At 46.6% G+C, this 23,297-nt stretch overlaps 1 protein-coding gene across 1 annotated transcript in view; it reads left to right on the top strand.

Moving 5' to 3' along the window:
- TAF1 (TATA-box binding protein associated factor 1) overlaps nt 1-23,297 on the top strand; it is an 83,063-nt gene that overhangs the window by 5,535 nt on the left and 54,231 nt on the right. The window contains exons 6-17 of the mRNA XM_019521235.1: nt 3,097-3,315; nt 3,669-3,890; nt 4,169-4,370; nt 6,884-7,000; nt 10,829-10,996; nt 12,495-12,622; nt 12,764-12,871; nt 14,776-14,949; nt 15,034-15,207; nt 15,287-15,391; nt 17,045-17,245; nt 22,067-22,208. Coding sequence (XP_019376780.1) covers nt 3,097-3,315; nt 3,669-3,890; nt 4,169-4,370; nt 6,884-7,000; nt 10,829-10,996; nt 12,495-12,622; nt 12,764-12,871; nt 14,776-14,949; nt 15,034-15,207; nt 15,287-15,391; nt 17,045-17,245; nt 22,067-22,208 — 1,960 coding nt within the window. The remainder of the gene's footprint in view (nt 1-3,096; nt 3,316-3,668; nt 3,891-4,168; nt 4,371-6,883; nt 7,001-10,828; nt 10,997-12,494; nt 12,623-12,763; nt 12,872-14,775; nt 14,950-15,033; nt 15,208-15,286; nt 15,392-17,044; nt 17,246-22,066; nt 22,209-23,297) is intronic.

Here is a 23,297-nt window from a genome sequence, read left to right as displayed (position 1 = left end):
TATGCTTTTAAGTTTCCATAGAAAGTCTGTAGTGTCTTGGACAAAACTTGCTTTTTGGGTGACAAGCGGTTTTAGGATTGATTCAACTTAACCTGATATTTCCTCAGTTAGGGTCCCTTGGTTGGATATGATAGGTCTGCCAGGGTTCTCTTGCGGATTTTAGGGAGCATGTAAAAAGTCCCCGGGTTAGGTAGTGGGGGGATCAAGGTCTATAGTTTTTCTTGTAGACCTGATGGAAAAGATTTGATAGTATTGTTGAGTTTCATGATGAAAAGGGGAGTAGGATCTTCTTGTAGTTCTGTGTAGTAGGTGGTGTCAGAGAGTTGTCTGTTAGTTTTGTTTATGTAGTCTGCACGGTTTAGGATGACTATGGCTTCTCCTTTATCTGCTGGTTTTATACTATTTGGTGGTTAGATCTTAGAGATTCTATGGCCTTTCTGGTAGAGGGAGGTTGTTATGGTGGCATGTGTTGTTGATTATTTCATTGTTCATTCTTTCCCTGAAGTGGTCAATGTAGCGGTCAAGGGGGTTAGGGTTTTGTCTGCTGTGGGGTGTCCGATCTGATGTTTTTCGGTGGGTTTTGGGGGTTGATCTTTTCCTCAATGTTGTCAAAGGATGAATTGTTGAGAGTGGATTCAGTTTGGTCGTGGACATGTTCCTGGAGGAAGGGGCGGTGGCAGAATTCTTCTAGTTCTCCACATTAAAGTATTTTATTAGGGTATTTTTCTGGTGAAAATAAAAATAACCATTCTAGTTTTCAAATGTGCCAAGAAACTGGTATTCCATCATTGATATTGAGAAGCCTATTGCCCAGCATCATACAAATTGCTGGCAGGAAGATATTTCTTCCAGATTCAAGATGAAATTCTTCTTTTCCCAATCTTATCCCTGTTGCCCCTAGTTATATTGGAAGATTATTGGAGTTATGTTGGAGGATTGAGCCAAAAGAAATCTCATGAGATTCAACAAGGACAAGTGTAAAGTCCCGCGCTTAGGACAGAACAATCCCATGGGACTGGCTGAGGGTTGACTGGCTGGGCAGCAGCTCTGCAGAAAAGGTCCTGGGGGTGATGGTGGACAAGAAGGTGGATATGAGTCAACAGTGTCCCCTTGCTGCCAAGACAGCTAATGGTGTCCTGGGCTGCATTGGTAGGAGTGTTGCCAGTAGATAGAGGGAAGTGATGTTTCCTCTCTCTTCAGCACTGGTGAGGCCACATCTGGAGTACTGTGTTCAGTTTTGGGACCCCTGCTACAAAAAGGACGTGGACAAGTTGAAGAGAGTCCAGCGGAGGGCAGTGAAAATAGTTCAGGGGCTAGGGCACATGATTTGTGTGGAGAGGCTGAGGGACCTGGGCTAATTTAGTCTGGAGAAGAGAAGACTGAGGGGGAGATTTGATAGCAGCCTTCAACTCCCTGCAGGGGGGCTGCAAAGAGGATGGAGCTGGGCTGTTCTCAGTGGGGGCAGATGACAGGGCAAAGCGCAGTGGGCTCAAGTTGCAGCAAGGGAGTTTTAGGTTGGATATTAGGAAAAACTTTCTCGTGGGGGTGGTGAAGCACTGGAACAAGTTACCTAGAGAGGTGTTGAAATCTCTATCCTTGGAGGTTTTTAAGGTCTGGCTCAACAAAGCCCTGGCTGGGATGATGTAACTGGGGCTGGTCCTGCTTTGAGCAGAGGGGATTGGACTAGATGCGACTTCCTGAGGTCCCTTCTAACCCTCATTTTCTATGATTCTGTGTGTGTTAACAGTAGTGGTCAGTAACGGCTGAAGCTGTAACAAAGGTTGCCAGATTCTTCCATCAATTACTCCTTTTTCAGTCGTTTACAACTTTGCCATTGTCAGGGACTTGGGGGTCGTGATTGACCACAAGATGAATACGAGCTGCCAATATGATGTTGCAGCTGGTAAAGCGAGCAAAGCTCTGGCTTGCATCCATAGATGCTTCTCAAGCAAATCCCAGGATGTCATCCTCCCACTGTTCTTGGCCTTGGTGAGGCTGCAGCTGGGGTACTGCATCTAATTCTGGGCTCCACAATTTTAAAAGGATGTGGAGAAGCTTGAGAGAGTCCAGAGGAGTCATGCGCATGATCAGAGGGCAGGAAAACAGGCCTTATGATGAGAAACTGAGAGCCATGGGACTCTTCAGCCTGGAAAAGTGCAGGCTCAGAGGAGACCTGGTGGCTGCCTACAAGTATATAAAGGGTGTACATCAGGATCTGGGGGAATGCCTGTTCACCAGAGCACCCCAAGGGATGACAAGGTCAAACGGTCACAAACTCCTCCAAGACTGTTTCAGGCTGTCCGAGCACCCAAGGCCTGGAACAGACGGCCTCCAGAGGTGGTGCAAGCACCTACTCTGGACTCCTTTAAGAGACATTTGGATGTTTACCTTGGTGGGATCCTTTGACCCCAGGTGACTTCCTGCCCCTGGGGCAGGGGGCTGGGCTCGATGGTCTCCTGAGGTCCCTTCCAGCCCTAATGGCTATGAAATCTAGGTGAACGGTCACATAACGTCTGTGCAAAAAGGAGCAAAGTTAAAGTAGAATGGAGAACATGAATTCCATCATTCCATGATTGCAGCTAGATTTTAAAACTTTACTTAAAGTACAGAAACCATAGTTCTTAAATAATTCAGCAACCTCTTTGGTTTTTACTCGCTTTAAGTATTTCTGGATTCTGGTATGTCTGATATTACTGTCCCCTCCTAGTAGTTGCTTAGAATGGTTTTGACTGTACCATATAAGCTGTAGAGTTCCTATGTCTGTTGTTTCTTCCATCCTTCTAAATCCCTCCATTGGTTGGTGCCTTTCTAGTAAGAGGTTGCTTGGAATGAAGACAACCTTTTCCAGTTGTTGGTGGGCCCTTGCTCTGTCAAAATATCTGTATTTTTCTTCTGTTGATGGTTTACAGGTATTGGATTCGTAGAGTGAAATCTTTTTTGAGGATTAAACTTAAGATGTAGCCAAGTTGCACTAGATTCAAGAGAAAAGTCACACTAAGGTCCTGCACTCAACCGTACTGCCCCAGTGCATGAATAACTCCTGCTCACATTGTTAGAGGCTTGTGGCTTACTTCTGTGACCCTTCTGTTTTCCTAGGTGCTGCGTTTCCTCCGCCTCTTTGGCCCTGGGAAGAATGTTCCATCTGTTTGGCGTAGTGCCCGCCGGAAACGCAAGAAGAAGCACCGGGAGCTCACTCAAGAAGTGCAGATCCAGGAGGGTGAAGCCACGGCTGAGGCAGGAGCAGAAGGAAAGTCACCCTGGGAATATGAGTTTGCTCCTCCTCCTCCTCCTGAGCAGTGCCTTTCAGATGATGAGGTGGGGAGTCTGAAATCTAGGAAGGGCCTGACTAGCAAATGGAACGCTCTTCACCCCCATCCCAAGAGCATCTGGGTGAAAGCTGGCTTGGCTTCCATTTTCTATTGTGCAGAGGCCCTGTGTTCATTCTGTTAGGCAAGAGGCAGTATTTTGCCTTTTATGGTATAGCTGTGGGGATTCCTTGTATTGCTAGTGGCCTTATCCCGGCATTCTCTACAGCAGCACTTAAGGTTGAAAAGGTTTCTGTAGGAAATGCTTCATGGAGAAAAAGACAGAACACTTGCAAGAAATGCCTCTTATTACCAGCTCTGGCAACAGTGGCCGATGGATTCCCTTTTCTCATGCTGCTCTAGATCACTATGATGGCACCTGTGGAGTCCAAGTTTTCCCAGTCAACAGGAGATATAGACAAAGTGACTGATACAAAGCCCAAGGTGGCTGAGTGGCGTTATGGGCCTGCCCAGCTCTGGTATGACATGTTGGGGATCCCAGAGGACGGCAGTGGGTTTGACTATGGTTTCAAACTAAAAGACAGAAAGAAGGACCAGGAGACTAAAGGACAGGGTGATGAGCAGGTGAGAGGTGCATATGCTTGGGGTGAGGGGCTGGCTGGCAAATGGTGGCGGTCAGTCATGTTGGAAAAGGCATGGGGTGAAGGTAGTGCGGAGCATGGTAGCGAAGAGAAGAAGCTGCAGTGGATGGATGACTAAGGCTGGGAGACAACTTAGTGGAGGAAGGGTAGTGAGGAGCAGGGTGCACTGTAGAGTGGGGTGGGGGCGAAGGGATCATACAGTGGAGGAAATGGGGAGTTTTAAATTCTTTCTTTTAGTCCTGGAACACTTTTCATCTGCAGGATGCAGGGTTGATGCTGGAGAAGGATGATCTACTGGCTGATGAGCACTTCCTCATGGTGACACAGCTGCAGTGGGAGGATGATGTGATCTGGAATGGGGAGGACGTCAAGCACAAAGGGACTAAGACACAGCGAGCAAGCCTGGCAGGCTGGCTGCCATCCAGCATGACCAGGAATGCCACTGCCTACAATGCCCAGCAAGGTGTGTGGCAGTGACCTCCCACCTTCTCACTGCTGCAGTCCAGTGAGGCAGAGTGCAGGGTGCGATGCTGAGGCCCAGGCCTTTTGTTAGTCTTCTTGTAAAGAAGCTATACTTCTGCTGTTAGAAAAGAGCACGTGCCAGCCCAGCTAAGCATCTGCCGCCTCCTGTTCTGTAATCAGAGTGAGTGGGGTGCCCATCTCACTCAGCACCACCCTGATGCTGTAGTGGTGACTCCATTCTGTTTGAATTTATGGGAGTTCCAAGATCCGTTTGCCACACAAGTAAATATCTGTCTGTCCCTTGGGGACCAGGTGTATTTTCTATATCAATTCTCCAACTAGAAGACTTTTTAAAGAGGAGCCTCTTGCATTGCTTTTGAAACAATGTCTCCCAAATTTCTGTCAGAGGTAGGGCCCTTTTTACATTTACACTGAAAATGCAGAATTGCTGTTCATGATAGTTTGTTTCACCTTTGCAGAGAAATGTCAGTGGGTCTCAGATGATGCCAGATTTTCCATTTTTATATGTTGGTGCTAGCCTGCTTCCTGAGCACACCCAACTGTATTCTTTTGTCACTGTGGGCAGTCATGAAAGCAAAAGAGGTAGCATGAGACAAGGGAAGATGGGCAGAGACGGTGGGCAAGGAGAAATGAGGCTGTTTGGGGAGTGTCAGAAATTGGGAGCAGGCTTTTGCTGTGTTGTGCAGACTGCTCTCCCTAGCAGTGATGGGGTCCTAGCTGACTGCTTCACCAGGCTGCAGTGCCATGCAGAGCTGTGAAGGCTGACTGGGGCAGGAAGGATGAACTGTTTTATAGTGGGAGGGTAGCAGGTCATCAAGGCCCTGGTGGTAGAAGGAAGCCTGGGTGGTTGGTAAGTGTGTGACTGTTGATAGCTAAAGGGCTGTCAATGCTCCCAGCAGTAGCACCCTTGTACTCTTGTGTCTTGAGCTTCCAACACTCCCAGTTCGCTCCTGTACATCAGACATCAGAGCTGCAGGGAGCATGAGGCTTTGTGGGGGAGGGAATTCAAAAGGAGGGTGTAGATGGAGCTGTGGGATAGTAGAGAGGCAGAAGAACCATCCATGAGCCCCAGAAAAAAGAGGCAGGCCAGCACCTTCTAGAGCTCTTTTCCTGATCTGGTATGGGAACAAGCATTTCAGACCAGAACTTCATGTGACATTTGACTGAAGGGGGGAGAAGTGCTTTTAGCTTCTGCCACTGTCTCTTAACCGTGACCTTGTATTTTTCATGTACAGGTAACTTACTGCAGACTGTTAGTGCTCTTGTCAGCAATGTTTGAGCAGTGACTGAATTGGGTTGTGGAGAAATGTGACATGCATGCTGGCAGGACAGGGTGGCTGGTGGGTGAGGAATTGCATACTCTGCACAAGGGACAGGCAGGATATAAGACCTGCTATACTGTGTCAGACCAAAGTCCATCAAGCCCAGGGTTTGATCAGCTTCACTGGCAAGTAGCAGGTGTTTTAGAGGAAGGGTATAAGATGTGGCTTATTTGTACAGCAAGACGTTCCCTGTCCTACCCTCCCTGTTACCAGAAGTCCTAGTTTTAGGGGTGTCTTGAGTGTGGGGTTACTTGTGTTTAATATGGGCCTGTCCTTCAGAAATCAATTTCTAATCCCTTTGTCAGCTCAGTTTTGCTGTTGGCCTCCACAGTGTCCTGTGGCAGTTAGTCCCATAAGTTAATTGTGCACTGTGTAAAACATTGGGGGCCAACCTTTTTGGCAGGGGTGCCACCGCGCACCCTCCCCAAGTGCCACTCTGCTTTCCTTCTTCTGCCTGATTTTGCTCTGCTTCTTGCCCTGTGCTCCCTGCCCCATTTGCTGCTTTGCTTTCTGCTTCCTGCCACATCTGCTTCTGCGTTGCCTGTCCCCTCCCCAATCAGCCACAGGCAGTGTCTGGCACGTGTGCTGCAGATGGGTGATCCCTGGTGTAAAAAATACTTCCTTTTGTGTTTTAAACCTGCTGCCTGGTGAAGCTACAGTGTGAGATGAAGGATCTGACTCCACTCAGGCTGAGGAGGTGGCAGCTGGGAAAACTGCTTCAGTTTCTGCTCTCTCTTGAGATAGGGTGCCCAAAATTGAACACATGACTTATCCTGACTTGTAAGAACACTTCTTTATAGAATGGTCCAGTATGTTGCAATATAATGATTTTGTTTGCTTTCTTAGTCAACTTTGCACATTAAGTGGGTTTTTTGAACTGAGCTGATCAAAATAACAGTCAAAGTTGCACCCTGTCTGGTACCGATATCCCCTCTCTGAATTAAAGGCTGCTTGGCTTGGAGTGGAAAGAATACAGTGTTTCATTCCTCTCAGCACTGTAGAGCTTCTAGCTAGCAGCAGCCATTTTGCTGCAATATAATGTTTTTTGGGATTGCAGTCATAATGCTAAAGTTCCCCCAGGGCAGATGCTGGGAGTTGTTCTCCACTGAGCTTTGAATTGTGGTTTAGCAGGTGGCAGAAATGCCTTAATGTTGTGTGTTCTCTTCTACAGGCCTGAACCGTAGTGGCTCTTTGCTCAATCCACCCATTCCACTTTCACAGAAACCCAGCATTGCAGGGGTTCTGGGCATCGCAAAGAGCAAAGAGAAGCAGCCCCCTGAGCAACAAGGTAACAGGGCTTGGGTCTGTCAGTGGCAGGGTATGAGAGACTGGGCTCCATGTCAAGGGTGGGAGGGTCCTGCAGTGATCCTGAGCTGTGGGTCAGAGCTGTGTCCTGCTGACTTCCAAATCCTGTGCAGAGCTTCTCTCTGTTGAAGAACATAAGTACCAGACTGGGTCATACCAGTGGTGCATGTTGCCCAGTAGCCTGTTTGCAGCTGTGGCAGGACTAGGTGCTTTAGGGGGAGAGCACTGAGCTGGATGTCTGTACAGCATTGCTGCTCAACCTTTTATGCCTTGCAGGCAGATGAATGGTACAGAGCCAGCGCACAGACCAGATTAGGACTCATGATGTCTCTGTCCAGGCTGTGCACTGGGACCAGGCCCCAGTCAGTTTCACAGCACCCAGATTGGCACTGTGTGCCCTGTCTAGTGTGCAGGGCTATGTTATCTGTCCTGTGGGGCTCCCCACAGGTTCAGAAATTTGGCAGCAGGGTGTTGGAATTAGCTACCACTGCTACCCTGCCGCCAAATTTTCAGTCTGTGGTGAGACACGTGTGCCAGATCTGGCCTGTGGGCCAGGGGTTGAGCACCACGGAACTAGAGCAGGGGTGGGCAAAATATGGCCTGTGGGCCAGATCTGGCCTACAAAGGGGCTTTGTCCAGCCTGCGGCAGGTCCTTTGGTCCTGCCTGGACCAGGCACTGTCCTGCCATGATGTGTCCTGCCTCCCCCTCGGCATGCAGTCTAGGCAGCTGTGTCTAGGCAGCCCAGGTGGCAGCAGCTGCTTGCAGCTGCTGCTGCTGCTGGCTCCAGCCCTGTGGTACTGGCAGGGACCCATGCACAGCCCCGATCCACCTTGCGCCTGCTGTGGACTTGCATGCTCACACTGAACAGGTGGAGCAGCGGCAGCACTGGTGGGGCAGAAGTGTGCTTGGCACAAGGGCAAGTGGCCCCTCCCCCTCACTGCTGCCCAGCACTTCCTGAAGCAACCAGGCTCCAGGTGGCTGCTGCAGGAAGTGCTGGGCAGCAGTTGGGGGCGGGGAGGGTTTCCCCCCCATGGCGCCAGTGCTGAGCACACTTGTGCCCCGCTAGTGCTGCTGTTTCTGTAGCTGTTCATAACGAGCAGGTGAGTCTGCAGCAAGTGCAGGGCAGGTTGCAGCTCTGCCCGTATCTCTGCCAGTACCATGGGGCTAGGGCCAGCAGCTGCTGCTGCTGCCTAGAAAGGCAGTCCAGCTGCAGAGCTGCCCCAGCCCCTCTGTGTGCCCATACAGCAGCAGGACCTGCTACAGCTCGTTGGTGCAGAGCAGGCACGAGGTGGGCCAGGTTGGGACTGTGCACACCTCTGGATGATTTTGCTCCTGCCGGAAGAGCAGGCTGCAGTGGGGCTGGGGCTGTGTGCTCTTGGCAGTGGCAGGGAGGTGCCACAGGGCACGTTGGCTCCAGGCTGTTGTGGGGTGGGGGCCAGCGCAGTGGGCTTCCATGTATACCCCAGCATACCCACAAACCCTCCTCCCCCTGCCTGCCACGCACATACTGCATCCACCCACACCCTCCACACATGCACCCCTCCCATACACCTGTGTGCCTCTGGAGTGAGCCCCGCTCACTGCTGCCCACACGCACCCCACAAGCCCCATACCCACCCACCCTTCACCACGTACATACACATCCACACTCATGCCCACAGGCATCCCCCACAAACCCCATACACCGCCACCTCCACATCCCATGCAATATGCAAGTGTAAGACTTCGTTTTGAGCTGGTATGCAGTCACCTCCATATACACAATGCAAATGCACACAAATCAGGTCAAAAATATTGTTTTCAAATAAAATATGTTATTGTGTATTTTTTTATTTTTTTTTGTATCTAATTTGGGGGTTTGTTTTTTTTTGATTCCAAGATGGCAAACCCCCTTCCCAAAAGAAGTATTTCTGGGGCAAGGGGAGGGACTTCTGCTGGCAGAGGGCAGGGATTAGAGGTTGGGACTTTGGTCCCAAGATGGTGACCTGGGGGCAGGGCACCTGTCGGGGGTGGGGGGGGCCTACCGTTGCGGCCCTTGACAGCTTGCTAAAACTCGTTACGCAGCCATCCAGCCAAAATAATTGCCCGTCCCTGATCTAGGGTGATCCAGGGGCTCCCAACCTTTCTATGTTGCGGCCTGGCAAACTGCGGACTGGAAGTCACAGCAGACTGGCAAACTGCAGACCAGCAGTAACCAGCATACTGTGGGCAGGCAGACAACCCTTTTTTATACTCAGTATACTCAGTATAAAAAAAGGGTTGGCTGCCAGTCCTCAGTATGCTGGTCATTTCCACTCCGTGGTTTGCCGATCCATGGTCACTTCTCTCCTGCGGGCTGGCACTGGGCCACAGCCCAGGGGGTGGGAACCACTGGTCTATTCAACACCGCCCCCCCGTACCCCCGATAACCACCATTATTGGTTCAGAGGTACCAGAGAATTCATCCAGGGATTTATCCAGTCCCTCTTTGAACCTGGCTGCGCTATCTGCTTCTACCACTCACTGGCAGTGAATTCCATGAGCTAATTGTGTAAAAGGTGCTTTCTCTTGTTAGTTTTAAACTTGTCACTACTTGGGTTCACAGACTTCATGATTTCACTTCTGTTATATCCCCCTCAGCCTTCTCCTTTCCAAACTGAAGAGTCCTAGCTTTTTTACCTTTTCCTGGTATGGCCACTGCTCCATGCCCCAATCATTCTGGCAGCCCTTCTCTATCTTTTCTAATTCTATATCTTTTTTAAGATGGGCCCAGAGCACAATGTAGCCAAGATGTGAATGCATTTATGGACTGGTGCAGTGGCATGGGGGATGTTCTCTGTTTTGCTTTCTATTCCCTTAATGATGCCCAACATGTTATTGGCTTTTTTTGGTTGCTGCTACACACTGAGCTGATGTTTTTATAGAGCTGTACGCAATGACTCCAAGGTTTCCTTTCTGAGTCGTAACAGCTGGTTCAGAACCCAGCACTGTGTATTTTGAGTTGAAGTATTTGTTTTTCCCCCGGTGCATTACCTTGCACTTGGCAGCATTGAAGTTCATCTGCCACTTTTTTGCCCACTTGCTTAGCTTGGTGAGACCTTTCTGTGGCTCTTCTCCATCAGCTTGGGGCTTGACTGTCCAGAATAATTAGGCATTGTCTGCAAACTTGGAGAGAGCAGTGTGCTCCCCCATTTCAAGGTCATTGATGAAAATGTTGAACAAAATTGAGGCCAGCACAAATCCCTGTGGGACCCCACTTTTGACTTCCTTGCCTCCTGAAATGTCACTGATGTGCCCTATCCTTTGCTTCCTACCATTTAATTAGCTTGCAGTTCATAAAAGAGTCTTCCCTCCAATCCCATGGTATCACAGGTTTGTTTGTTTGTTTGTTTTTAAAGCCTTTGGTGAGGGGTCTTGTCGAATGCTTTTTTGAAAGTCCAAATAATATTCTGTCACCTGGATCCCCCTTGTCCATGTGCTTGTTGACACCCTCAAAGAACTCCAGTGGGTTGATAAGGCAGGGTTTCTCGTTACAAAAAGCTTGCTCTCAGAGCACAAAACCCATTTCTCTTAGACAATCGCCATTGGCCTCATCAAGCAAAGCCTCTGGGAGCTCTTCAGGAATATTTTTTTTTCAGGTGTGCTTGTGCAGACTACAGTGCAAAGTTCTGTTTGGTTTGCTTTGCCCTTGGGAGGCCCAAACCCAAGAGCCTCAAAGGAGGGATGATCAGAGAGAACTGATGTGGGGCAAGGGTACTGAGTTGGGAATCTACAAGGGTCCTTGCTATGGAGTGCAAAGCCCTCAAAAATCGCATCTCACTGTCTTTGCAGTTACTCTAGATGAAGATAAACCCTGGTACTCCATTTTCCCTATTGATAATGAGGAGTTGGTATATGGCCGCTGGGAAGACAATATCATTTGGGATGATCAGGCAATGGAAACATGCTTGGATCCTCCAGTTTTGACACTTGATCCGAATGATGAAAATATCATCCTGGGTATGTTTATGGCATTAGCTCATTGTGTCTGTTTATCTCACTTTCCCTTGTTTCACCCTTGTGTATCTATCTTCAGGTCAGCTAGGATGAGTAGGGAATGAAGACTACTTATTGGTGGGTGGAGGATGCTAATGGGAACATGGGTGGTGTAGAATACTCTGGGCTTGTTCTAGAGGGATGAAAGTGGAAGCATGGGAATGTAGTTGTACTTCAGGGACTTTTTAGCATTATTTTAGGGGTAGACTTGTCTCCTGTTTAAAGATTTCTGAAGACTTTTCACAAATGATTCCAGAGCTGTCAAGAGATAACTGAAAACTGTAATTGATAGCCCTGATAACTGTGGCATGTGCGCTTCTAATGCCACATTCAAACCATTAGCTGAAAGCAAAAGCAAACCAAAGCACATTTAATAAATGAAAGGCTGAGGCAGAAATTACATTTGTCGCATGATTGGCCCCTTGAAATTGCTGTACCCAGACAGAAGAATATGGTTGCAGAGCCCTCTGATTGCAGGACAAATTAACTCTCATTGTATGAGGATTTGAATGAAGCTATTCCTAAGTGGAATGACTTAGTTAATTTCTGTCTGCTCATTCCAGCAGCTGTCTCTGGATGGGAGGGTGAGAAGGCAGGGGAGGGAGGTCCCTTCCGGGGTTTCTCAGCCCCACTGGAATGGTAGGAGGCCAGTGCATTGGAGCCCCTCAGCTTGGAGGGGGTGTCCAGTTAACCTGCCCCCACCCTTATCCAACAGGGCTGAGAGAACCCTAGAACAGCCTTTCTCTTCTGCCTTCTACCCCCTCCCATCCAGAGAGTGTGGAGCCAGGGGAAGATGGAGCCAATCCATGGAGACAGGCTGCAAATTGGAACCGATCCTCTGCCCTCCTGATCCAATGGCTAATGTCTGTTGGATTGGGAGGATAGCTCTTACTCATGGCAGTTTTTATGAATCACCATGAATTAAATCCCAGGAGCTGCGCTTCTGTCTGCACCTAAAATGATTCTGCCTCCTTGTGTCTTTCCTCCTAAATGGTAGTTGCCCATGTCTTACTTTTGAGGGAACAAAGAGAAGGAAACTATAGCCTGCCTTGTCATTGTCCCTGGCAGAACCCTCAAGCACCTCAGAGACTCTGAGAACCGTCCCTTAGGTTGCAAAAACTACATTAAGAAGCAGGGTTTCTTCTATAGGATGGGCCTTTTTGCTATTTCACTACATGTTGGGCTCCATGAATCTTCTCTGAAAGAATGTAAATCAGCTCTGGCATTTGTTTGAAAGATCCTGAAAGAGCAGCTCTTTGTGCTCTGGGAGGTTCATTCGTTGCAGTGTCAAAGTTGATTTTATGGTGGGAAGTAGTAGGATCCTTTTGGGAGATGAACAAATGCTAAGAGGTTTTCAGAAGCAGTTCTCATTTCTTTATACATGAGAAATTGTGCTAATGGTATGGGAATCCTAGGAGCAGTGCTGCGACTATGTTCTGTAAGTTCTATGTTCTTCTCATAGAAATTCCTGACGAAAAGGAAGAGATGACTTTGAATTCACCCTCCAAGGAGAACAAGAAGGAATCTTCTTTGAAGAAGAGTCGGATCCTGTTGGGGAAAACAGGTGTCATCAAGGAAGAACCACAACAGGTCAGCATGAGACTTGGGATTTGTGGCTAGGAGTGAGCTGGGAAGAACAATTCTGATTCATAGTTTGCTTTTTTTTTTTTTTTTTTTTTTTTTTTTTTTTTTTTTTTTTTTTTTTTTTTTTTTTTTATGGTGTTAAATCAGAATATGTCTCAGCCGGAGGTGAAGGATCCCTGGAACCTCTCCAATGATGAGTTTTACTATCCCAAACAGCAGGGCCTTCGAGGAACTTTTGGAGGCAATATCATCCAGGTACTGGCCAGTGTTCCCTCTAAGTTGCGTGCGTGCATGGCTGTGCACAATAAAAAATGATGCTGCACAATAACTTTTTAATGCTGTGCACGTAGTGGCATACCGACAGGGTGGGGGGCAGTAGGGGGCCATGGCCCCCCGGACGCTGGCCTGGGGGGGAGAAGGGGGAGAACGCCCAGTGCCATAGCAAGGGGGCGCCGACGCTTCCCCTGCTGCTGGTTTGACGTCCGGCCTCTCACCACCCGCCCCGACCCGGCCACAGGCTGCTGCGAGTGGTGGGGAGGGGCAGGCACACTGAGATACCTGCACACTCCCAGCCAAGATTGCTCACGGATCACTAAACCTTAGAGGGAACATTGGTAGTGGCAATGTGATGCTGGATGCAGGGTGGAAGGAACAATGTTTCATCCTCAGTAGAAACCTGTTGTGGTTTGGAGCTGCCTGCACAGGGGTGCTCAGGAGAATCTGTCTGAACTGTATTTAGATGTGAATTCCAAACGGATTTGAGTGTCCACACAGGAAGTTAATGCTGTGTAACTAAAGCATTTAGTTTGGATAAATATTCCTGAGTGTCCACATGTACCCAAGCCCTTAACAGACTCTGATGTGCCCGCAGAATCACTGAAGTAAATCACCCTGATGTACCTCTCTCAGATTTTCATTGTTCATGATCTATTTCCTCCTTCTTCTCAAACTCCAGGATTGTTTCATTTCCTGTGTTCTGTCAATAAAGTAGTGCCTCCATAATTGTACCATGCCAGTCCTACCCTGAGTTAAACAAATCCATCTGTTTAGAGCAAGGGTGGGCAAAATACAGCCCGTGGGCTGGATCTGGCCCTCCAACTAATTGGATCCAGCCTGCAACAGGTGCCCACCAATTGATTGCATCTGGCCCATGGTGCTCCTTATGGGGTTGAGTCCTGCCTGGGGCAGCCTGTGCCATACTCCCAGCTGCCCCTGGCCAGTGCACACAGCTTCCCAGTGGGGCTGCTCTTGGTGTGGCTGCAGCTCCCAGGGTACTGCTTGGCTTCCTCCTCCTGCCCCTGCTGTGATGCTGCAGGCAGCGGGCAATGAGGGGAAGCTGTGGGGATGCGTGCTGGGCAGCAGGTTCCCTGCCAAGTCGGGGTGGGAGGGAAACTTAAGCTGGGCAGTTTCCACTCTACTCAAAAGAGCATAAATCAAAAATTATTTTTTGAAATAAATTTGTTATAATAGATAGCTGACTTTTTTTTAGTATATGATTTGTTTTTTATTTATAATTTATTAAAATGATATCTTCCGATAGATTTTTGTGCGCTGCCCTCTACAGCTTGCCAGAACTCGTTTAGCAGCCCTCCAGCTGAAATAATTACCCACCCCTGGTTTAGAGTAATTTTTTCTAGATCTTAGGATGTTGATACCTTATTTTTGTTGCTAATGAGACCATTTCATCTGATGTGGAGATTATTAGGTGTTAGTTAGACATTAGTATATTAGTCACCCCATGTCTATAGAAAGGCAAAGTTGTGATTTGGGTCATAAGATCCCAGCTAGTTTCCCAGAAATGCAGGGAAAATGTATGCATTCCTAAAACTCCTCTTTCTCTCCTATGGGGTTGGAGAAAATGTACCTGTTCCTATATCATTCTTCCTAGTGGGCACTTTTTAAAAAATGTTAATGAGGACAGTTTCTCTTACGGTTCAGAGAATGAGAGAGAGTTTCCATGACCAGACATCTTCTGTCTGAGGATGGAAGTGCCAGGGGTGAGACTCAATAGGCTGTTTACTTTTACTGCCGATAGACTGAAGATGTTTCTAGGCTATGCTATACCTGATGAGGGGAGGATGCTTCTGCATCGTGGATGCTGGAGCATGGCATCTGTATTGAGTTCGATGTCCTGAGTCTGTGTTTCTGTCTTGGACCAGCATTCTATCCCTGCAGTGGAGCTTCGCCAGCCGTTCTTTCCCACTCATATGGGTCCTATGAAGCTTCGACAATTTCATCGCCCTCCATTGAAAAAATACTCCTTTGGGGCCTTGTCCCAGCCAGGACCCCATGCCGTGCAACCACTGCTGAAACATATTAAGAAGAAAGCCAAGGTAAAGCCCAGGTAAATCAAGATCCTACCATGGCAGATATTTGGCTGCTTGTTTCCCTGATGACGTCTCTTGCCCCACACACAGATGAGAGAGCAGGAACGGCAGGCTTCAGGAGGCGGTGAGATGTTTTTCATGCGCACGCCGCAGGACTTGACTGGCAAGGATGGTGACCTCATTTTGGCTGAGTACAGTGAGGAGAATGCCCCTTTAATGATGCAGGTTGGCATGGCAACAAAGATAAAGAATTACTACAAACGGGTGAGTACAAAGTTTATTGTTCAGGCACCGTTTCCTGTCTGTTGTTGGGTGCTGACTGCACCTGCTTTGCTTCTTACAGAAACCTGGCAAGGATCCTGGAGCCCCAGACTGCAAATATGGAGAGACTGTTTACTGTCACACATCTCCCTTCCTGGGATCCCTGCACCCAGGCCAGTTACTGCAGGTGAGGTGGGGGTGTGGGGGGGAGGGCAGGGGCCGGTCTTGATCTTTCTGGATCCACCCGCCAGCTGTAGAGGGTGGCAAGGCTCTGGGGTGGAAATCTCCCTTTCAGTCCATTTGTCCCTAGGTTGGAAGGGCCCTTGGGAAGTCATGTAGTCCACCCCTTTGCTCCAAGGAAGGATCAACACTACCTAAGCAGTTTCTAACCTGTTCTTAACTTCCAGCATGGAGATTCTTCCACCTCCGTGGGTGCGAGCTACTCTAGCCTTTAACTGTCCCTGCTTTCTTAATGTGTTTAATGGTTTTAGTTTATGAGAGGTTGGGTTGAGTGTGCTGTAGTTCTCTTTGGATAAATGGTTGCCTGCCTGTAAATGCAGGAGACTGGACTCAGTGGCACAGGAGACCCATCTCTCTGGTCTTATTTTCGTAAGCTAAATTACTGTCATTTTCATCCACATTCCATCAACTGAGCTTAAAAATTGGAAGACTTACCAGATGCCAGTTATTGCAAGAGAGGGACTCATCCCTATCTGCTGGTTAACTGGGCTAGAAGCTGTCATTGAGAAAATTGTGGTTGCAGTAGGATGAGGAAAGATTAGAGAGTCTTAAACCCCGGTACTGTAGTAAGAACCACCTGGTGACGGAACTTGTGACAAATTGTATTGTTGACATGTCTGGTTCTGGCTAACATTTGACTGGTTTTGCTGTAGCAGCATTGTGGGCCTGCAGTGTATGATACCAAGAAGCAAAGTTGGCAGAAGATGTGGGCAGGGAAGCAAGATGGAGGCATGCAGATTTTAAACCATGATCCCCTGGTCCAATAGTTAAGCTATGTGCTGTTTTCAGAATAAATCCCCCTGCCCAGTCCATTCCCTAGATCTTTCTCCAGCTTGATGCATGTGTCACACTTCTCCCTCTCTCCAGGCAGATGCGCAGCTCATTCAGAAGACAGACATTTGTATACAAGTAGCAGACCTAGGCAGTTGGCTCTCTTTGGGCAAGTAGGCCTTCAGGAAGCAAATGGGGAAATAAGAGTGTCTTGTGAGGGTCCCAATCCATGCAAGGGTAAGGTTTGGAGAAGTCTAACAAGTGAAGTGACAAAACTGGTGTTGTAGATAGAGATGTTGGGTGGGAGGGGGAGTGGTGGTATATAAAGGTAAATAGGAAAGGGGTTCAGCTTGCTTTCCTTTATCTTCATGACACTGAGTCTGTTCCCATCTGTCTTCCCCTCTGAGCTCCTTTTTCTCTATGCAGTCTTATTTCCTCAGTATCTGATGTTCTGTCCTCGCTTCTCACTGGAACTTCTCCACTTTCAAGCTTTGCACTTACCTGCCTCGTCCCCAGGCTTGGAATCATCTCCCTTTTCTGTCTGCCAAGTGCCTTTTCTGTTACTACTTCAAAATTCCTCCCCGAAGCCCGGTCTAAGGAATTCTTTGCATTTTGTTTTTGGATCTTCCCGTATCTTAATTATTGTCCCATGTCTTTGCCCTGAAGTAGGGCACATGTCTCCTTCTTGTACATGTTTATATATCATGGATTTAATGTTTATGGGGACTATAAGGATGACTATCTTGCTGATCCTTTTTCAAGACTTTTGTTTGTTGCAAAATCCCTGATTGATGCCTGATTTTCAAACTTTGGTTTATTTCTTTGTTAGGCATTTGAAAACAACCTCTTCCGGGCTCCTATCTATCTGCATAAGATGCCAGAAACTGATTTCCTCATAATTCGGACCCGACAAGGCTATTACGTTCGGGAACTGGTGGACATCTTTGTTGTTGGTCAGGAGTGCCCTCTTTTTGAAGTTCCAGGTCCTAACTCTAAACGGGCTAATACTCACATCAGAGATTTTCTTCAGGTATGTCCTAGATGTGTCATTTCAGTAAGTAATCCTCAGAGAGAGTGCATGAGCTGGGCACAGGCTTATTAGGACAGCCCTGCACTGTGGCGCTCATTGTCTGTGCTATGCCTGTGTGAGACCACAGTATAAAAGACACTTTAGTTAAGTAATTTTATTTAATCAATTACCTATCAAGTTCTCATGGCTCTTTACATTGTTGTTCTTTAGGTAAATTTCAGCTTGGGAGACTTATTATCAACATAAGTTTTAAATCCCACTTCGGCTAATTGGCAGGGGGGGAAGCAAGAAATTATACAATGCAAAATAAATATTGTTGTTTGGTTATTGCCAGACTCTGGAATAGACTCTTAGCAGGGGTGGTGTAGGCACGTATCTTGGAGATCTTCAAAAGGAGACTGGATGCATACCTTGCTGGAATTATTTTGACCACATGTGCATCAGCTGATTGGGACTCCTTTGTGTGCTTGAGGCTGGGAGCACTCAGCAGCTGACTGCTGCTCCCAGCTTTCAGGACACAGCGGCATCAAGGGATTCGGTGTGGTTCCCAGCCTCAGGGGCACAATCAGCTGCCTCTCCCAGCCTCCAGGGTGCATTGGAGCCTGGAAGTGCAGATCTGCACTCCAGCCTTGGCTGTATCTGAACGTTTAACTCCTATGGGAAGTTTAGGTTCAATATGAGGCAAAACTTTCTCACTAGGAGGGTGGTGAAGCACTGGAATGGGCTACCTAGAGCGGTGGTAGAATCTCCATCCTTGGAGGCTTTTAAGGCCTGGGTAGACAAAGCCCTGGCTGGGATGATCTAGTTGGGGTCGATCCTGCTTTGAGCAGGTAGTTGGATTAGATGTGATCTCCTGAGGTCCCTTCCAACCTTAATTTTCTGTGATTGTGTGTGCTTGGAGACCTGCTGTGCCGTAGTGGCTGGGAGTAGCAGCTGATCAGAGCTCCCACGTAGCATGGCAGGAAGCACGATTGTTGGAATTGCCTATTGGATCCCATGGTGCCTTTAACTGAATGCCTGCTGGGACTTGTGTCCATACATATTGTGTGCTTTCTCAGTTTAGGCAGGTCATGTTAAGGTATTTCCAAAATGATACGGCTTATCGCCTGTTCTGTTGTGGTATTGGACAAAGTATTCAGGATATCTTGTAGTTTGGGTTCTGTTTAACAATCTGCTTATGCAAGTTCCTTTCCATAGCCTTCTCCCCCCTCCCCCCACCCCTTGTGGCATACCTTTTGGTTAGCTTTGCATACCTCTGCTTTCTGTAAACTGATCTTTCTGTCAGTACTGTCAGCATAAATGTCCCACAGACGGTTCCTTATAATTTAGGTAGTCCTTCCATATAATCTCCTTACACTTTTGATGTGTTTTTTATTCTAGTAATTCATTATGAAGAAACGTAAAAGTGTTTGTCAATGCCAATAACATGTAACAGTTTCATAGTAGCTAGGGTCAGGAGGGACCTGAACAGATCATCTAGCCTGACCCCCATTATTTATTAGGTGAGATGATAATATATATCTCTTGCCTTGTATCTTAAGCTGGTATCAGTGTGCCATGCCTCTCGTTTGATCCTGAACATTTTGGCTGGATTTCCTTTAAAAAATGTTCAGTTGGCAACAGCTGCTCAATATGTAAATTGAGCATATCACCTTTTTAAATAAATAACTTAATTATACCTTTTGTTAATTTGGGGTTCTTTTGTCGATTACATTTCTAACACACAAACCATCAGTTGAACTATTTTCATTACTTATCAGGTTACTCCATCAGGAAAGCTTTCTTAAATTTCAGGCAGTTATTATATTGGCTTTTTTATTTTATGTAGAATTGACACCTTTTAGGACCTATCGCATTTTGGCAGCACACATACTAAAATTGACACCTTTTAGGACCTATCACATTTGATACCTTTAATGTACTATGCATCTCCTTGTATTATAAAGTGCTTAGTATACTAATTAGAAAAGGTAAGAAGTTGCTTCATCATCAGATAACAGTATCTTGTTATATTTGCTAGCTTGTTGTTGCTATTGCATAACCATAAACTTCCTGTGGAATGCAGAGGCAAGGATTTCTTCGGGTGATATCTTTTAATTATCGTTTCTAATCACTCCAATAAATCCTTGCCTCTTCCATCATTTCTGCATCCGACTACAACATCACTCTTATACTATCCGGGACATGGAAGCATCTGTGCCTCATTAATTTGACAAATGCTTTGGAAGCCCAGATTTGAATATAACCTGTAATCGCAGGTGTATATGTTGTTAACTGCACAAACATGATTACAGTTAAAGAATACTAGTATTGCAAGGGCCAGCACGTGGAAGTTGAGTCCAGGATTTAGCCACCTTGTGTGTGTACACTATAATAAAGTGTTTAGATTCATGATTTGATCCCATACATTTTTTCTATTTGACACCTTTGTCATTTGGTGCGCACAAACTTCAGAGCTCATTTAATGAACAATAAATCAATATTTTGTTTTAATCTTTTTTTTAGTGCATGGCCTCTTAGCATATTTAATTAATACTATCCAAATCCCTCACTGAAGACAGCATTTTTTCATTGCCTCTTGATCTTTTCTTTGGTGCTTCTTGTTAAGTTCAAGTATCATAAATATTGATGAATGTATTTTCATAATACCCCTGGAATGTGAAGAGGTTTTGTATCCCCATTTTACAAAACTGGAATTGAAGAGAATAAGGTAAAACATTTCCATTAATTTTTGGTATCTCATTTAGAGTGTGTAGGAACTTTTTTTTCCCCTTTTTTCTTTGAGTAGTTAGCAGTTGATGCGTTCATAGCACAGCTTCCATTGACTTCTGTGCTATTAGTGATGGCTAAGCACTTTTGTAAATCAGGTGCCAGCATATTAGATTGAGCCATAGGAAATCAGGAGCATATGAATAATGACCAGATGTGAGAGAACCTTGTAGCAGAGGCAGGGATAGAATCCAGTTCTTTGGGACTATCTATACTTTCCCCAGAGCCTGATGAAGGGCCTTTGAGCCCAAAAGCTTGCAGAAAAGGATAATTATTTTGCTATTTCCCAGTTGGTCTAATAAAAGGTTTCGTTTTGGAGCCAAGAGTTCTAGATTTTTGTAGTTCTTTGGGACAGCATTCATACACTTTACCCAAGAAACTACTTTACAGACAGTAGCCTTGTTAACCACAAACCTGATTCATCTCCAGAGTGCACTTCCATCCTAGGTAGCGAATGAAACAAAAGACTTGTAGGAAAAAATATAGTATGCACTTATATAATTGCTGCATATCACTGCATGGGTACAAAAGGGCCAGATCAAGGCAGCAAAGGTAATATTAATTCTTGCATTTTTGAGTTTATGAATGCATGACTTTGCTGCATTAAGAAACATCCAAGTTGCAATATTTGTGACTAATATCCCAGATGTTTAAAAAAACATCCAGAAGAACAGGAATTGTTTTTTCCTTGCATGTTTCATTAGCAAGATAGAACCTTTAGATTAACAGTTTGACATTTGCTAATGGAGCAACTGATTGCAGTATCTGGATTGTGGTCCAACAGTTATGCTGAGCATGAGGTGTAAGCTTTGCCAGTGAGTTTCACAGATATTTTTGACCCAGTGCTGCCAGGAAAAGATCTGTAATGGTTAGAGATGCTTCTCCCTTATAGCCTGCTTTGGTTTTGTCTCTTCAGCTGTTCCCCATGCACCTTGTTCTATTCCTAGACTCTCCCTCTCTGAGCCTCTGTTTCAAGCCTCCCACCTTCTGTTGTTATCTGTCTTTTTTTCCCATTATGTCCCAAACTGTCTCCCAGTATTGACACTTCCTCTTTCCCAGTTCTTCCTTCTGTGATGCCTGCACTTCATTTGAGTCGTGTTGCTTTGTTCCTTCCAGGTGCTGGGAGCTAGCAAAACCAGCTGGCATTGATAGATGAGATTTGTGCCAGCACCACACAATGGAGAAATAGCTGCTAGAAAGTTCTGCTCAATTCCTGTAGTTATGGATTGGAGCACACCTAATGCGGGCAGTCTTCTTAGGGAATTTAGCTGTTAGGCTAACAGGTCCCTGCTTGGCATGTGTAAACTGATTATTTTCAAAGTCTTATAGTTTGCCCAAATTTGGGTGCCTCTTTATGGGAAGATCAAAAACTTACCATATTTACATAAGACACCCCCCCAATTATTAGGATTCTGTACATAGAAAATTTATAAATTTGTTCTAATTTTCCATCTGTAGAATCTAAATCCTAGATTCATAGATTGTAAGGGGCTGAAAGGGACCTTGCAAGATCATCGGCTCCAGCCCTTGTGCGCTAGGCAGAAAGAGAACTGGGGACAGGTGATTTATTAAAGGGTCATCTTAAATTTGTCCCTATTAGTACTGCAGCAGGGAAAGCAGTGGTGGGGGGGGATAGGAGAGGGCAAGCAGTGTGGAGGATGGGGGGAGAAGGGCAGGCAGCTTGCTCCTGCCCCCCTTCTTCCCAACTCCTCTCCCATGCCACTTCTGCCCCCTGCAGCCTCAGGCCTCCTTGAAACCCCCATCTCACTTGACTCTAGAGTCACTGCCCCTCCTCCCCATTACCACTTACCTTTGCTGTGGTGCTGGCAGGCTCCATCCCCATGGGTCGAGGGCTTGAAACTGTGGTGTGGGAGAGGCAGGATTACGCATACATGGTTAAAATTTTGGCAAAGCAGCCAAAAATGCGGTTTTACAGGACATTTCAGGAAGCCTAAAAGAAATAACGTTGCTAGCGCTGCCTATAATAAAATTAAGCGAGCTGTTTCTTCGCTACATAAATCATACCAGGATTTTTTTGGCTTGGTTTTCTAGGTTTTCATTTATCGCTTGTTCTGGAAGAGCAGAGACCGGCCTCGAAGAATTCGCATGGAAGATATCAAAAAGGCATTTCCTTCTCACTCCGAGAGCAGCATTCGAAAGCGATTGAAACTCTGTGCTGACTTCAAACGTACAGGTAAGTTAGAGAATTGCATGTAGAGAACTATTTGCCCATCACGGTCACCTTCTCTGTCTGCTGTTCCCTTTTTCTCTTCCAGGAAACCGTGGAAAGCCAACCTCTTTCTAGAAGGATACTGTATTTATATACTCTTATTTGCTTAAAATGTGAATTATGGAACATCTGCCATGTGAGGACAGGCTGAAAAGGGCTTGATTTCTTCAGCATGGAGGGGATATGATACAGTCATGAACTATGTGAATAAGGAAGTAATATTACTGTGTCTCACAATACCCATTCTAGGACGTACCTGGTGAATACATCCAGCAGTAGGTTTAGACCACACAAACCAAAGTACCTTTTTATGTAATGCTAATTAATATGTAGAACTTTACCATACAATGCTAATAGCATAACCCAGGGGTTGTCAACCGGGGCACATGTACCCCTGGGGACACTTGGGCAGGCCACAGGGGGTACGTGGTGGAGGTGCAGAGAAGCGGGAGCACTTGGGAAGCAGTGCCGTGGACTGCTGCTGGAGGCCCCAAGGGTTACGCGGCAGTGGTGGCACGCAGCAGCACGTGCCACTGCTTCCTGAGTACCCCCATTTCTCATGCCTCCACGGTGTACTCCCTGGGCCCTTCCACTCTGGAGGTGTGGAGAAGTGGGGGTACTCAGCTGTCAGCACTGTGCTTCCCTCCCCCCATTAAAAAAGGTTGAAAACCCCTGGCATAACCCATCTCAAAAAAGGATTAGATGTGTTTAAGGAAAAGACTAATCCAAACACAAATGCATAATGGGAAATATAACTGGCTCAATGGCAGCATTGCTGAGAAAGGTTAGATGTTTTGGTGGATCACAGACTCATCATGTGACAGCTTCTTCAACATAGCATTATATCTGAGACATGGGAGGTGATTGCCATTTCATGGAGCTACTGGTTAGGCTTCACCCAGAGTATTGGATACAGTTTTGGGCTGTGGGGAAGGATGTGGAGAAGATGAAGTAGGTGGATAACAAATGATCAGGAACTTGGGAGGCAAGCTTTATGAGGAGAGGTTGAGAGAATCGGGCATGTTCAGTTCGGGGAAAAGGCAACAATAGCAG

Source organism: Gavialis gangeticus, unplaced genomic scaffold, assembly GCF_001723915.1.
Source record: "Gavialis gangeticus isolate Ggan-Ray unplaced genomic scaffold, GavGan_comp1, whole genome shotgun sequence".
NCBI lineage: Eukaryota > Metazoa > Chordata > Crocodylia > Gavialidae > Gavialis > Gavialis gangeticus.
The sequence above is the reverse complement of the archived record's forward strand: the minus strand, read 5'-3'. Positions and strand labels throughout refer to the sequence as shown.